This window comes from Neopsephotus bourkii, unplaced genomic scaffold (assembly GCF_033783945.1).
Source record: "Neopsephotus bourkii isolate Nb327-2 ecotype Australia unplaced genomic scaffold, CSIRO-AGI_Nbou_v1 NB_196, whole genome shotgun sequence".
Taxonomy (NCBI): domain Eukaryota; kingdom Metazoa; phylum Chordata; class Aves; order Psittaciformes; family Psittacidae; genus Neopsephotus; species Neopsephotus bourkii.
The window spans coordinates 13592252-13609047 of record NW_026900709.1 but is presented as its reverse complement, the minus strand read 5'-3'; the positions used below and the strand labels follow the sequence as shown (position 1 = coordinate 13609047).

General features: G+C 36.1%; 1 protein-coding gene across 2 annotated transcripts in view; it reads right to left on the bottom strand.

Annotated features, from left to right (window-relative positions):
- LRP2 (LDL receptor related protein 2) overlaps window positions 1-16796 on the bottom strand; it is a 123851-nt gene that overhangs the window by 56905 nt on the left and 50150 nt on the right. For both annotated transcript variants that reach the window (XM_061343101.1, XM_061343111.1), the window contains exons 21-32: window positions 16430-16711; window positions 15044-15283; window positions 14350-14469; window positions 13886-14002; window positions 12814-13191; window positions 11684-11932; window positions 10138-10349; window positions 9499-9683; window positions 8420-8648; window positions 7192-7369; window positions 5147-5275; window positions 1549-1715 (exon numbers count right to left, since the gene is read on the bottom strand). In XM_061343101.1, coding sequence (XP_061199085.1) covers window positions 1549-1715; window positions 5147-5275; window positions 7192-7369; window positions 8420-8648; window positions 9499-9683; window positions 10138-10349; window positions 11684-11932; window positions 12814-13191; window positions 13886-14002; window positions 14350-14469; window positions 15044-15283; window positions 16430-16711 — 2486 coding nt within the window. The remainder of the gene's footprint in view (window positions 1-1548; window positions 1716-5146; window positions 5276-7191; window positions 7370-8419; window positions 8649-9498; window positions 9684-10137; window positions 10350-11683; window positions 11933-12813; window positions 13192-13885; window positions 14003-14349; window positions 14470-15043; window positions 15284-16429; window positions 16712-16796) is intronic.

Genomic DNA, 16796 nt, shown 5'->3' with positions numbered 1-16796 from the left:
AAGTTGACAGATGTTCACCTGAGCACTAACTACTGCTTGAACTGTTGCACAGTTTTAGCTGTACTTTCTCTGCCAGTATTGTCAAATGTAGACAAACCCCAGGAAAACGCAAACTTGCAACAGACGGAGACAAAAAAGGGTACTAAGGAAGAGGCCTTGTGGTAACGGACAAGCGCTACAGTTAAGAAAGTAAGCAAATTTGTTTCTGACATTAGAAACTAGAGAAAGACCTTTTTCCAGAGAGTGAGCCATGACTGATGTGTGTCAGCTGTGAACAACAGCAGCCTGAGTCCTGCAAGTCGGGGGTACAGAACAGGGGACCGTGCATAGTCATGCATCTGTCAAGCTGAAGCTCAAGACCTAACTAACATACAGCGCTAACCCACACTCAGCCAGCTGAGGCAACTGCCATTTCACTTGTGAGCTCTGTTAATAGATACATCAGCCCATGACCTCCAGCACAACTGTTCAACCTGTTGTAAATGTCAGCTGTATCTGCTGGCTGAGATTTGTCAAACATGTTTTTTCAAACTGCACAGAGGATCAAACAGATTCCTAAGAATTTATCTAGTTCCCTTGACAAAGGTTTGCTTAAATAGGTCTATTTCAACACTTCACGGGAACTAGCCATCCTAATTTCCAAAGAAGAAACAATAAATTATAATTCCTGTTAAAGTGCCACAGAAAAGGCTTTAGGGTAAGTGGTGCTTTGTTTTTTTTGTTTTTTTGTTTGTTTGTTTGTTTTTGTTTTTGTAGTTCTAATCTGAAAAATGTAAAGGAAACAAGTTGGGGGAAAAAAACAAACAAAAAAACCCACAAAAACCAAAACCATAAATCTTGTGTGGGTGAAAGGTAACAAGTCAGAGAACACATAGTTCTTAGTTCAGGACAAGTATTAAAATCATTTTGACAAACAATTATGATCAACTATTAAAAATCAGCTCAAACTACTTTTTAGATCTAGAAAACTTAAATGTGCTACCTCTAAATTGTTGTGACTTTGCAATCAATTTATTCTATTTAAAGAAAAAATTGCCTCTCTACTATGTTACTTTATTAGGGTGCTCAGGCTAGATATGTGTATCTTCGTTCTAATGTTTAGTACCACTGTGTCCCATGTACTGCTCACATGGAGAGCTATTCTGGCTGTGTTTGCGGAATTAAATCCTAAATCAAGAGAGAGGAAAGAGTGGACTATAGCAAAGGGGGGCTGAGAATATGGTTCTGTCAAGGCTTTCTGATATTTCCTGTTCATATCTCTGGCTGAAATAGAAATATTTAAGAAATACTTAATCAAGTATTTCAGCTGACAAAGCTGAAAACTAGCTCACAAAAGAGATTAAGCTTCTTTATCTTATCCTAGGAGGGAAAACAAAGCAAAAAAAATCCCCAATCAAACAACAACAAACCAAACACCCCACGTTTCATTCTTTGCAATTATATGCATCAAAATTCTTCATTGCAATTCTAATATATTTCAGTCAAAAACTTTAATTTAAAATAAGGAGTCTTATTTCAGTGCACATTTGAACACAAATACTCACTTACCGGATTTTCAACCCAATAAATCATCTGTTCAGAATCATCAAAGTCAACATCAACACCATTTTGAACTCCTGCTATTGGAACCATCGCATCATTTGTCCTTTCCTCAGGGTTCAGAGAAATTCCATAAATTATATTATCTCTTACAGCAATAAGGAAAGGGTGTTCAACTGTGAAAACATGTAATGTAGTTCAGAGTTATTTCTGATCAAGAAAATGGCATTACAATATGCTTCCCTTCTCCCACCCAAAAGATTCATGATGCTCAGAATGGTTGAATATTGTCAGTGATGTTTCAAAACACAACTACAAGTTGTGCCCACACTAGAAGTGTGGTTATCAGTTACTGTAATTGTTTTAATATTTAAAGTTTCAGCACTGTGCAATCACAATGCACAAGGAAGCAAATTCTGAGAAGAAGAATGTAAATAAGGCAGGATCATTGCTGACCAATCTCTGAGAATAGGAATCAGCAGGACAAAGCTCCAAGGCTCTCCAGGACATGCCTGAGATAATGGGTTCTAATGCCTACTGAGTAGGACTCGCAAGCAAGGTACAATGTCACAGCAGCAATTACTGATCTTTATTATACTGTAAGTGTTCAAGGCCAGGTTGGATGAGGTTTTGAACAACTTGGTCTGGTGGAAGATGAAAGACTTGTTTTGTTTTATTTTGGGGGGGGGGGGTGGTGGTTATTTATTTATTATTATTTTCTTCACTGGCTGCTTAATATATTTATATAAACTTCGGTGTAAAAATTTTGACAGTAGAAAACACAAGCCAACACATCATTGCACTTCTCAAAAATTATTCTCCATACTTCTCTCTTGCAGCTGAAGCTACTTGTCAAATTTGACATAAACTTAGATATTGTTTGTCTCAGCAGAAAAATCACATTTGGGCCAATAATTGCCTGAAGACATATAGCTAGCTCGGTGAAATTCTTGGACTTCCATTCCCCCTGCCGAAGAATGCGGCATGCCAGTGCTCTTGTATAAAACATTTGCAAAGATCAGCTAAATTCATGTGAAATTGTTCCAATGCATACAAGACCCTGGAGTCATTATTCCCTTTCTAATTGTATACACTACAACACTACTGAATCCAGCTGAGATATAGATATGCGAATTCTCTGGGCTACACTGTTTGTACTTTACAAGTTTGATAATCTCATTTAAAACAAGTATATTATACAGCAAATTTTTTGCTGATTTCTTCAAGCTTCCCACCTATGCAAATCTATACAGTCTCATTATTTCTCATTTGCATTAATGGACAAAGAGCAAATTTGCTGAGCTATACAGATCTAAAAATCTGTGTAGCTTCAACAGATAGACATTAATATAACTTCTGCAATCTTTAAATGTAATACTTAATATATGTTTACATTAAAAATATGATCCATAGAAGATTAATATATTGTTATATTAAATATGCAAATTTGCCATATTAATAACAGATTTTAACATACACAAAATCCTTGTTTTGTTTCCAAGCCAGCTTGATACATTCACCATCTTTAATGTCAACCTGAAATGCAGCTTAAAGTAAAATACATGCAAAGGCAATCTTATCAGCATTCTTCTTATGTAAAGGTAGAAATAGTGCAATCCTAGAATCAATGCCTTTCCATCAACCTAAAGTCAGCAGCATTTAATATGGGAACTAAATAGGCAGAGACCATCAACACCATTGTTTTGTAGAGACAGTGGACAATCATATGGATGCAGCTCAGTTTAATCTTCTTTTTGAAAGGTTGTGCTAGCCTTTTAAACAATGACAGCAAAGGTAAGCATAATATTAGAAATATTAGAAAAGAAATGGCAAGTGCCTAATCCTTTGCAATCACTAGCAATAATTAAAAGCTTTTACTGTGAAAGGAATCAGCATATGTTTTATAATATTTTCTGACCTTCAGCAACTATTTTTTTTTATTCCCAAATCTGTAGCTTTTTTTACATACTGTTTTAAATGTATAAATTCCACTTAAAAAGGAAAAAATAAGCTCCAATAGTATAAAAGAACTGTGCTTCATGAAAAGATATTTCTATTTCTCTTACACAATTTATAGTCAGCATTTATGCAATTTATAAAAGGGCCACAACTGTACTTAAATAGACACTGGGAACTTTGCAAAATGTGGGAAATAAAGATAAAAATTGTCAATAGCTCAATTCAGCAGCGGAACTGGGTCCAACTCTGCGCATGCATTTTGTCACTGTCATGTTCTGTTTCTTTCATGATATCTGTATAAGCCTGCGCATACTAAAACCAGTACAGATTTCTAAAGGGAACCCTCATTTTTTGAATACATCAAACAAATTTTCATTTCATTTCAGATTATATAAATGATAATTCTCTTACTGTTGGTGTGAAAAAATGTGAATGCAATACAGCTCTTTAAAGAACACAGTGCTAAGTACCAATCAGGAAAGCAGCATCACATGGCTTATAAAATTAGGGTAGTTTAAAAAGAAAGGATCATTTGACTGACAGAGATTTGTTGTGTTAGCTCCTCCCAAACACACTTTCTACTTAAATTTCAGTGATTTGAAGCTTCATTATCAGGGAGGCACCAAAGCATACTTCATATCTGTACCACTGATGAAAAATTAATAATCGATGCTTTATCTGACAAAACAAATCAGGTCAATTTTCACAAACTGCCTACCAATACTTAAGCATTTTTGTGACTTCTAATCAGTTGGCTAAATTATTTTTCTCATTTTCATTGAGGTTTGTGGACTGCTCAAAGAAGGTTCAGCAGTACTTTTGATACAAATTTTTTATTTGCAAAGTTTTATTTTATTTTGATACAAAGTTTCATTTCAGTTACAGCTGCACCACCTGTAGCATCTGCAATTCTAGGCTGTGTTTCTAGACCTCCTGCATTTGACATACTAATTTTTTCCACAACAGAACATGTACCAGGGCTGAAGGAGAGCTAATGACACTATTTATCCCGAAGGACAAAAATAGCATGAGAAATGGGCACAAACTCGGGAAAGACTATTTTTGAGCAGAAAAGCAGGTTTCCAAATATCAAAACCATGAAGTTCAGTGAGTTTTAGGGGCAAGAAACCAAATTAATCTTAAAATGCAGCTCACCTGGTGAAAGACAACATGATATGGTAGTCAAGGACAAAAAGGAAACAGACTTGAGTGACCAAGAAAGTCCCTTCTTGTTCTGTATCCCAACATTCTTAGAATTGCAACTTTTAAAAACAGGTTTCCAGGCTGAATATTTATCATGAGAAAAACATTCTGACAGAGTATGTTTTTATTTTTAACTGACACTAAACTCCTTTTAGACGTATTCCAACATCAAATTATTCAATGTGTTCAGAAATTTTAAACTATAGCTTCTTTAAAGCACTTTGACATGCTAAAAGAACATCTGAATCTCTGATTTCTTTTGAGAACCTTGGCTTCAAACCTTTAGGCCAAGTACGTCCCATCCGTCCTACTGCCTGGAATGGCCCCAAACTCTGATTTCATGAGCAACATCCCACAGATCTGAAGTATCCTTTTTTGCATGACAGAGGGATGGATTTGATAGTGTCAGGTCTTATTTTTTCATCTTTCGCTATTACTGCCCTACCTCTCATGCAATTCCTGTTATCAGGAGAAAGCACCCATCCTGAAGGACAAGCACAGGAAAAAAATAGCGGTCCAGATGAAGAAAGCAAGCAAAGGTGGCTACAGGGGGATGCTGCGCAAGAATTGATACCTGAAAAGAAAAAAAGAAAGTATTAGCAATTGTAACAATATGAGTGACTAGAAGGAATATTCAATCTCATTGCTACTGATAATACTAACCCAGTACTAAAACCGGCTATTTCCTTAAAATTGTAAAACTAATTTATTTCCAAGAACCACAAGTAATACAATGCACTTGTAACAAGATATAATTTTTTCATGTGAAACCAGTACCATTATCACAGCAGTCTTTTCTTTCTTTCTTTCTTTCATTTTTTACGCATCGCAGAAAACCTTTCAGACTCCTTTTCAAACTTAACTACACCAAGATTTTCACTCTTTGATCATTATAACCCTCCTAAATGAGGGATTTAAATTATTTACTGAAGCTTCTTTGGGAAAACTAAAACCATAAAATAGTCACCTGTTCAATGCAGAATTTCTTGGATCACTATGAAGGTGGTCACTACCGACTGCTATTATTACTATGCACTAAATATACAACCATTTAGATCAGTTCCACAAAATTGCTGCTAATGAGAATTTTTGAGGATGACCCATCATCATCGGAAAATAAAAATCAGCTCTTGAGTATGTCCTTAACAATTGCACCAGGGCGCATTCTAAGAAACTTGGAAATTCCAGGAAATACACAATTGTTCTTAATATAAAAACTATCAAGGAATGAAATCAAATTAACAAGATGACAATAAAACAATGGCATAAACTCAAACTGTAAGAAAATTATTCATCTCATCAATATATTAAATCTAAACTCTAGCTGGTGTAAAGAGCTAATGATTTACAAAAAAGGAGAGCGAGTAACAGTTTTAATATGGCATCTGGAATTTCAATCTGCAAATAATCAGCGTGTTCTGCTAATTTGTAAGTGCTTTCTTTTCTCCTTCTTTGTCTGGCCACATAAAGTACAACTGAACAATTCTAAGTGAAAAATCATAAAATGTACTAATTTAATATAATGAATTAAAATAAGCAATTTTCTCCACCAGTGGTAGAAAGTTTTTTGTACCTTGGGTTGTAAAATAAAACCTCTTAAACCAGAACTATGATGTATAAATTAATGGTACCCTCTGGTTGCTGAACAATTTGTAGTGAGAATGCTAAGAGGCTTTAGCTGTGAACATGATTAAGGAAGGTTTGGTTGCAAAACAGACACAACCCTAAAATTACTAGCAACTTACTCAGACGCAACTGTTTACCCTCCCCAGTATGAAAGTTTTAAAGAAAAAAAAGTCAGGCATCATTACATTTATTAATCCAGACACAAGAAATAGAGCAGAAAATGAAACACAATATTCATGTCAAAATATTTCCCCCTCTACTAGTCGCACCATGAAATGACAAAAAAGTCTGATTTAGAAGATAACTCTACCTAACAGAAAGAAAAGAACCCAAATTGGTTTTTAGTGTCTTTCATCTGCAAAAAATCCCCTGAATTCAGGATTTAGCAGAAATCCTGAATGCAATGAAGCACTTTATTTCTTATTATTATTTCATTAAGTAAAATAAGACAAAAGTGCTTTCACAGAAGGTTAATGACAGTAGTCTTGTTTAAAAGAACAATTTCATTAACATTTGAGGAACTGAGTCTGGTATTAGAGACAAATCTTGACAATTAGAATGTTTTCCAAAAATGCTCCAGTTTTCTTATAATAACACTTAAAACAACGCACAAGCAAATGGTACATACTACTTCCCTACTACTCTTTTTGGCTAGTCATTAGAACTACACGCTACCCACATTACTCTCCCTAAACATGAGGCTGTACAGGCTGAAATGACCTTCTGTTGCAAGTCAATAGTATGAATGATTTGCTTGGTTTAACACAGCCCATTTCCCGACAAGACTGATTCCAGTAGAGCTTACGCATGACACTGCTGCATGGCTTATTTTTGTCATTACTAAAGTTGTTTTGCTGAACTTACCATTAGGTTGCTTTACAGGATGGACTGCCACAAGCCCCAAAGGCTGATTAATGTTATAAATCATAACTGTCTGGTTTCCTCCATGCCATTTATTGGCCCGAATTACTCTATTAGTATAGCGGTCACTCCAGTACACGAAATCTTCAAAGATAGTTAAAGCATGTGGATGCTGCAATATCTAAAAGGCAAGGAAGTTCAACGATTTAGTTCTGGAGATATTTTTGTGTAAAGCTTGCAATGAGGTAACAACAGAGCTAAGCATAATTTTAAAAAATAAGAAAAACGTCGCTGTGTCTCAAAAGACATTTTTCAGCAAAAGAACATGAAATACCACCTAATGCCTGAAAACAAGGCATTAATTATCTGGGAAATATACTTTTTCTTTAAAATGAAAATGCTAAATAAACCCTGTGAGATGTACGGCATAAGGAATTAACAAAGCAGTCTAACTGTAGGGCAGAGCACAAGGAAACAACAGATAAGACCAAATTCTAGGTTTCCACAGGCATAAGAGGAAACCTCTAGTGAGAGTTATGGACCTGTCAAGACCTTGTATCTCTGATAAGCTGCCCATAAGGTCAAAGAAGGTGGCTTATCTAAATTTCAGAAAAACACAAGAAGATTGCACTGGCTCCTATTTCACAATTGGCTCTCTAGCTAAAAATAAAAGCTCCAAGGTTCAGTTTTTGGGAATATACATGTGGTTATTTATACCAGCTTATGTGTATCAACTGAACATCTGAACTGTTGTGCTGGTACAGGGAAAGTGCTACAAGCAGTTTACTGAGAGACAGCCTTTAAAAGGGATGGTCTTTATGAAGTGCCCTGCACACAGCAAGTCCTGGCAGCACAAAACCTTTCACTGCTGCCAAGAATAGCAGCAACCATAAAATACAGAAGGTGACCAGGGAGTTCTTCCAGGTTTTTTTGTGCTGTATTTGTCTATAGCAGTGTCAAATGTAACCTTTACACTTCATGCATGCAGACAGAAAACCAGAATACTCTAAAGCACCAAGTCTATACTCAACTCCAGGTTCTGTCAGATCTGAGAGACTGTGAATAGGATATGCACAGCTGCAGCAAGCAGCTTAAATACTTCATATCTGCTTCACCCGAGTCTTCTGAAGAAAAATACATTCAAGGCTCTGACAGTGCAATGACAGTGGAAATAGGTTAAGGACTACCTGGAAGGCTATGGGAAAACAGTGGTTTCTTATTAATGTCTTACCAGATCGCTTGCAATCACCTGTCGTCTGTTGTTTCCATTGTAATCACAAAAATCAATATAATCAAGATAAGCATCAGCAAAATAAAGAAGCTTATTTGGGTAATCAATAGAGAGTCCATTGGGCCAGTAGATTTTATTGTTAATAATCACTGTTCGCATTTTGCCATCCATGCTGGCTTTTTCAATTCGAGGGTTTTGGCCCCAGTCAGTCCAGAACATTACATGAGCACTGAAAAAAGTAACCTGTGGTTACCAATCTGAAAAAGAAACTAGCAGCCTATTGAGAAACATCACACAAAAACTCATTCAAAATAATAGAAACAACCTTTTAAGAAAAGTCCTATACAGCGATAATGATTATTCATTTCAGCAATATGCTGACTTAAGATATTGCCATAATTTCTGTTCTAAAGTCTTTTAATACTTCTATTGCTGTTTTCATTTCTCAGTAATAGAAGCATATAGAAGCTACTGCTATCATGGCTTTTCAAAGTTGGTTATAATCTGATTCTCCAGTTCCTAAATAATCATTCAATATGGGTTTGTATTTTTACAGGCTGAAAAGCTCAAAAAACAGTAGAAGTTTGTAGATGAACAGCTCAAACCACAATATTTGATTTACTCTATGCCATTTGCTGCCTGAAATGGGAAAGTGATTTTGTGATAACATTAATATAGTACAGATAATTATTTTAGATTTGGGGCTATGAAGGAACATGTTTCCTTGCCAGGTAGGCATACCATATCATGTTACATATAAGTGTGTGGTATACCATCAACTCATAATGATATGTCAGAATTTTGAATTAATAGTTCTAGGAAGCAAATGTAGGAAAATCTGTTTTACAGGAAAAATAACATCTTGTTACAGTCAACAGAGCAACAGATTGCAAAATCACCATATGACTAAAAATTAAATCAACTCTGCAAAAACTAATTAAAAAAATCTTAAGTTTTCTCTTGCACTTGTCACTTGCAATTATAAAAAAATCTGGGCATATCTCAAATCTGAATATTGTCACATCATAAATTATGCATTTTTTCAAAACCAAACATAAAAAAAAAAAAAAGAATCTTACTCAGTTCTGGGATCTAACACTAGTCCCCTTGGGTTTGTAACATTTTCACTGATCAGCACCGTCCTGTGGCTCCCATCCATTTTAGAGACTTCAATTGTTTCCAGAACAAAGTCTGTCCAGTAAAGATTGCGACCTACCCAATCTACTGCTATACTTTCAGTCACGGTGACACCACTGTCAAACACCTGTTTAATAACAAAATATTAAAAACAGAAAAGGAGAGACAGCAAAAACTGGTTGATACTAATTTTTTACCTGTTGCATTTTGATAGATATGGAAAATGGGGAATGACATCTCCAACACTTTTGAATCTCTTATGCAGAATGAGTCACAATCTACACATCCAAAGTGCTGACAAACACCCCAAAACTCCTAACTTCAGTGGCTCTATTGAAGAAGTTAGCACCTACTAATAGGAAAATCAAGCTATAGCCTGATGTTAAAAAAAGGCTTCTTGAAAGCATTCAATTTTATTTTTCAAAAAACTATATGAAATGTTGACTTAATAGCTACGAGGTTGTTTCACTTTGTCTGTGTTATCTTTCTTTTAACTATGCTGGAATTCCCCTTTCTTAACTGGAGATAGTTTCTTCATTTTCCCTCCGCAATAGAGAGACAAGAATAATGGCAAAACTTACTATTTTTCTGTCAGTCCCATTTTGATTAGCACTCCAAATTTTATCCTCTGTTATATCAGACCAAAAGATACGATCTGTGACTGAATCAAAATCAATAGCCACAATATTCTTCCCATCCCGAACCAGAGAATAAATACTGTGTGACTGAGAGGTGATGTTGTCCACAACAATTTGGTTACGACTTGCCACCAGCAAAAGAAGATTTCCAGACTCTGTCAAAGGAAGAACAAAATTAAATAAATGAATTCAACAGTAATTCTGTGAGAATAAGAAACACTGAGAAATTTGATATGGCTTCATACCATCAAACCTATTGTATCTAGGTACACATATTGAAAGGTCAAATTCAAATCAATTCTTAGGCAAAGATCATAGAATAGCTAGGGTTGGAAAGGACCTTAAGATCATCTAGTTCCAACCCCCCTGCCATGGGCAGGGACACCTCACACTAAACCATGTTACCCAAGGCTCTGTCCAACCTGGCCTTGAACATGGCCAGAGACGGAGTATTCACAACCTCCAAAACAATATTTGACCATATCCAGTCTGTCCATCCTGCATATACCTTGGCTCTTCTCCACCATTTCTCCATTCTTTACTCTTTCTACCAGACTCTCCTTTTGAGTCTCATATCTGGGCTTCAGGTCTCCTTCCCCACTGTCCAACCAGTTTGCTAGTTGGATGCCATAAGGACATCCAACACTCATTCCTCCATAAGCTACTCTCAGCTCCGAGTCCTGACTCAATCCCCTAAGTTCTTTGTACTACCAGCTACTCTACTTGGCCTGGTTCTTGCTTCCTTTTAGCCAGCCAGCTCTTTTTTTCCTACCTTTTGACTGCGTGGGGACCAGGAAAGAGAGTAAACAGATTACAGGAAAGCCAGCTGCTTGCTGTGTAGCAGTTTACACTGGTAAACTGCTGAAAAACAACTGAAGAATAGCAACATGAAGACAGCAAACTATGAGAATCTCCCTGTTAGTAAAGGCTAAATATATTTGCAGGTAAATTGCAAGAGTCTTCCACAACCCGAGTGTATCCTTAAACCAGAAAACCTGTGGTGACAAATTCCGCTGAGTATATAGCTCCTTTGTACTGTCAGTGTACTATGTGAGAGATACAGAACAACAGACATGTAGGCTGTAGAGGTGTTGCTTACTCTTCAGAAGCGAGCAAGTATGGCATAGGCACTAAGTAAGTTTTGTGAAAGGCTGGGATTTAAACATTGAACTTCGTAAAGAGCAAATTTTAATCTATGGCTTACACGTGCCTGGCACTGCTATTTTGTAGAGTATTATTTTTAACAACTCCAGGGTTAAAAAAAAAAATACAGGGTTAAATTTTACTTTAAATGCATTAATTTCAAGGAAATAATAGTTTCCAATAAAACCCTCAGATGACAGTCTTAATACTCTGGGTCATCTGTCTTGAACAACTTTAAGTGGCTGTTTGCATCAAGTCTTTTAAAAAAGAACAATATGAAAATGACAAAGCTGGATATTTTCCAGACACTGTTGTAGTTTTTTAGGTTGACATCAATGTTCCTCACCTGCTGCTTTACAAGCATTCCCATTGGTTTCTAAAATGTATCCTTCATCACAGTAACACCTAAAAGACCCCCTCTCATTGTAACAGTGCTGACTACAAAAGCCTGGAGGGTCACATTCATTAATATCTTCACAGGTCTTGGAGTCATTTGCAAGCTGGTATCCAAAAGGACAGGTACACTGAGCTCCAAAGGGTCCTTGAATACACTCATGAGTGCAGCCAGCGTTATTGTCAGAGCAGCTCTCCTGATCTGAAACGGCATTGGGGAAGGAAATCAGCAAACAGTTAATAAAAGCTTCTTATGCTAAATTTAATACTTTGCAATTGCATTACTAGCCTAAGACTGCTGCTAAAACATAACTGCACGATCATCAGTTATGCAATATGAGACTTATGCAAAATCTAACACACGCAATGCACATAAAAGCAACTAACAACGCAGTATGTACTACTGAATCCCATTAAATGGATGCTAAACAGAAGGCTTAGCATTTATAACAATTTTTTCAAAACTAGCTAGAACTACACAAAAAAATCAGTGTGCCAATCCAACCCTAAAATTGTATTAAACAATAATTTAAAATCATTTATAATCATACCTGGCTGGGGTTCATCTGAGAAAGTGCATTGATTAAAAGGGAGGAAAGAAGGGAGGAAAGAAGGAAAGAAAGAAAAAGGTTATGCTCAAATCAGCTCATAATCAACATAAACACAAATTCTAGCTACACATGAACTTTTAAGATTTTTTTTCATGATTTTTGAAGTTAGAAATTTAAAAGAAAATATTAAGGACTGAATCACATTTCACCTGAACTTAAAGCATACCATGCTTTAGTGAACATGTTCAGGGACACAAAGCTCATTCCCATATTGCTATATAAAAACCTATAATGAAGTCAGTGGAAGTCACATTTGAATTCAGGGAACAAGACTAGACACAGCTAATAAATGTCATTATCACAGTCTCCTTTCACTGCAAGCAAGTTACATTAAGTAATTTGTGCTCTAATCTCAATATGCTTACAATTTCTGCTAGAATGTTGCTGCACTAAATACAGCAGGCTGAAATCCATTTATTTCTGAAGCTGTAGCACACAGTAGGCTATAGAAGATACTTGAACAGTAACTTACTGCACAATGGAGATTCATCAGCTCCATTAGGGCAATCAGCAGAATTATCACATACTTTGCTCAGATTTACACAGATACTGTGACCTGGACATTGCCACTGCCAGCTGGGGCACCGGAAGGGTTGAGTAGGACAATCTCTCTCATCGCTCATATCCCTGCAGTCATTATCACCATCACAGATCCATGCTCGATAGACACAGTTGCCATTATCACAGCGGAAAAGAGATGGTGGACAGGTCCTGGGAAGACATCTGTGATGTTCATCTGAGCCATCTGCACAGTCAAGATGCCCATCACATTCCCAGTTAGCAGGAATACAATTGCCATCTGACTGACATTGGAATTCATTCTGGTGGCACATCCCTGGTGGTCTTGTAGCTAAAAAAGTAACATTCAACAGTTCAGAAGCCATTTCAATTTTAGACAGAGAAGCAAAATCACTATGTTCAGTAAATTTCCTGCATAAATAGTTACAATACAATTAAGAACTGTGTTGCTTTTAGAACAGGCCATAGAATCAAAGTCAGTCAATTTACACAATTCAGAATCTGATTAGTTTAACTCCTACTTTGTAATATGGTGAACAAGGCAATTCAGCTATTCCATTCTGAGCAAGCAATTTTTATATCTACAGATAAAGATACCTGTGCACATGTCCACAGCAAAAAAGAAATTACATGCTGAAAACAGTTTTAATCACACTGTATTGCAACATTTTAACAAAATTAAATGTAAAAAATTACTCTAGGAAATGTTGCAATCTAACTCTCAACAGATAAAAGGTTTTCAGTTTTCTAGATGAATAGAATTACTAATTTTACTTTTAAACCCTGGGGCTGAGGTGCCAAGTAAGACAAAACATTAAGCCAAAAGGAATGCAAGCTCCACTCTTTGCCAGAAAAATCTATTCCTGAGCTGGGTCCTACTGTGCTTGAAATTTCTGCTCAGAAAATAATATTTCCAGACAAGTTCCCTAAAAAGAATTGTGAAGTTTTAAGAACAGTAGTGCAGGTAAAGGAAAATTTCAGAAGCATCACATAATAACCGAAGCCTTTAGCATCAATGTACTTACGGCAGTCAGTTTCATCTGAGTGATCATTACAGTCAAAAACACCATCACACTTGTAGTAAGTGCTGACACACTGGTCTCCACTGAGACATTTGAACTCTGTGGCACTGCAGTTATATACTACAAAAGAAAAAATATTGTTATTGAATTCACAGAGCTAGACTGCACCCAGTTTTTCTACAGGTGGCCAGTTCCACTGGATACCATGATTTCCCTGGGATACAGAAAATGTAGTGACCTTGGAATCTACAGAAAACAGAAGAAACAGATTTCAGCCCCCTGCAACCAACCTACAGATCAAAGGGCTTACTAAAACGCTAAACCAAGTATCATAAACAAGATTAATTTATGGATAGGTTTATTATGCATTCTGCTATCTTGAAGCTGATAATATGAGGCAACCAAAGACCCCTCAGGGGGCAATAGTGAGGAAACAATAAAGAGGCATTCAACAAAGTTACACTTACTGCAGTCATGCTCATCAGCACCATCTACACAGTCTTTGTCTCCATCGCAGACATAGTATGGGTCAATACAGCGATGGTCTGGACACTGAAATTGCCTAGGTTCACAAGTACCTGTGAAAGCTATTAAGAATGACAATAAATGCAGATGTCTTTCTTTTTCTCTGTTCTGAAATCAACGTAATACTGAGGCAGTAGAAAGACACTATCACTAAATTGTAAGATGTAATGCGGCAACAAGTAATCATATAAATTACAAGTACTAATACATTAGTATCACGTAATTATTTATGCATATGTAGGCTTGGACTCATAGAAAATAATCAGAAGACTCCACTCGGTGGTAAAAGCACTAAAGGATGTACATGGAAATACTACTGTCTTACTTGTGGTAAAAACTTCCAGACTAGATTAGCTAATTACACTATCAGTCATTAATGAGATCACTCATGAAGTATGCATTATGCAGCACCATGATTATAATTATCACATTTGACCCTTTTTTATGTTTTTTTAATTGTTTTCCTGCATTCTACTTGCCTCTGGTAGCTCAAATTAAATGAGTTTTTCACATCTTCCAGACTGCAAAATATTAGTTCTTTCTTCCTAATTTCATTTATTATCCTTCCACCAATAGACATATCTATGTAGTCATACTGAGTGTTTTAGAAAAACAACAGACAGCTGTGATACTCACTGCAGTTTTTTTCATCAGACCCATCACCACAGTCATTATCAGTATCACATAGCCAGATCCTAGGAACACATCTTCTATTATCACAGGTGAACAGGGTTACAGGGCATGAAGTGGGTCCTTGTGTAGGACAATGCAATTCATCACTGCCATCAAAACAGTCATTATGTTTATCACAGCGCCATCGACCTGGAATACACTGCCCACTGGCACAGGTAAAAGCTGATGAAGCACAAGTATTGTCTAAATCAAAAACAAAACAGAAGAACATGGTGATAAAGATCTCTAAAACTTGCCCTCCCTGCCAGAGTATTCAGTACATTTTATATACTTACAGAATGTCTAAAATATTAATCAAATTCCAAAATGTACATTGCTTAGAACAAAAATGTTTGTCATGCCAACATGCTGCAGAACTGAACAGAATACAAGCTTTTTTACATTGAAAGAATCAATAAAAATAGAAAAACAGAAAAGTATCTTCTTCAAGTAGCCATTTGCTTTATATTTTTGTTTCCTCAAAAAAACCCCAACATTCTAGTTATTCTAAAATAGAACACAAATAAGAAATGCTTTGTGTCTTGGTCGTATTAGTTAGTCCTACACATTAAGGATCACATTTTATTGTGACCTATTTTCATGTTTGTGATTTAAAAGAAAGTATTAACTTTGAATAAAGAAGCACCAAATATGTCTTAAAAGCCAAGAACTTGCTTTACAATATCTTATCAACTATAATTATCCCACTTTACTTGATCAACAAACTATTTTGTGTGAGACACTTAACAGTAAAACTGGGAAATGAACCAATGTGCCTTTAATCCACTTCACTGTAAAAATCTACATGTAGCAAGTAGATCAGAAGTGCCCAAATATAATGAACACAATAAAATTTTTACTCAGTTGTTAAATGAAATGAAAGATGCTGCTCTAAACTCAGAAGAAAGTTGAACAGTACATATGGCTTTGTTATTTTTCTTATGGTGCTATTTTTAAAATCTTTTCGTCCTTATTAAGATGGTTTGTCCCTCCCCATGCATCAAAATAAGACAAGTGATATCCCAATATCTTTCAAAATTCACAAAAAATTAAGAATAAAGACAACTTTCTTCTTCAGAAGATAAGGTTTTGTTACTCTGTAAACGGAATTTTGAGAACTAGTGAGATATGAGTACTTCTGAGCATTTTTCAGGTGGCCAGTGTTGAATCCCACATTCCCAACAGTTATCCATATAATTTCCAAAGTAACTAATCTCCCAGCTAGATTTCAGGTTTAATCCATACATACAACCCTAAAAAACTAGGGTTTATTCCAATGAAATCAGACTGACCCAAGCTTTCTGAACTGCAAATCGCAAACAGTAACTGTATATTACAGAGATTACTTACTTAAAGAACCACAGTTTTGTTCATCACTGTTATCATGGCAATCATCAACACCATCACACTGATAGTACCGAGGCACACATCTTCCATTTCCACAGGAAAATGAGTAGGAGCCACATTGCAAAGTGGGTGGCTCATTGGATGGGTCTTCAACACATGTCAGCTGATTTGAAGCCAGCTTCATGCCATAAGGACAACCACAAACTCTTTGAAAATTTGGTACTGGAAAGCAGAAGTGGCTGCAGTCTCCATTGGGATTTGTTCCTCTATTACAGTAGTTTGAGCCTTCAAAAGTGACAAAGAAGATCAATGTATACACTACTGATAGCAGCTTGGGAAGTATTAAAAGTGTATAGTAACTGTGAAAGTG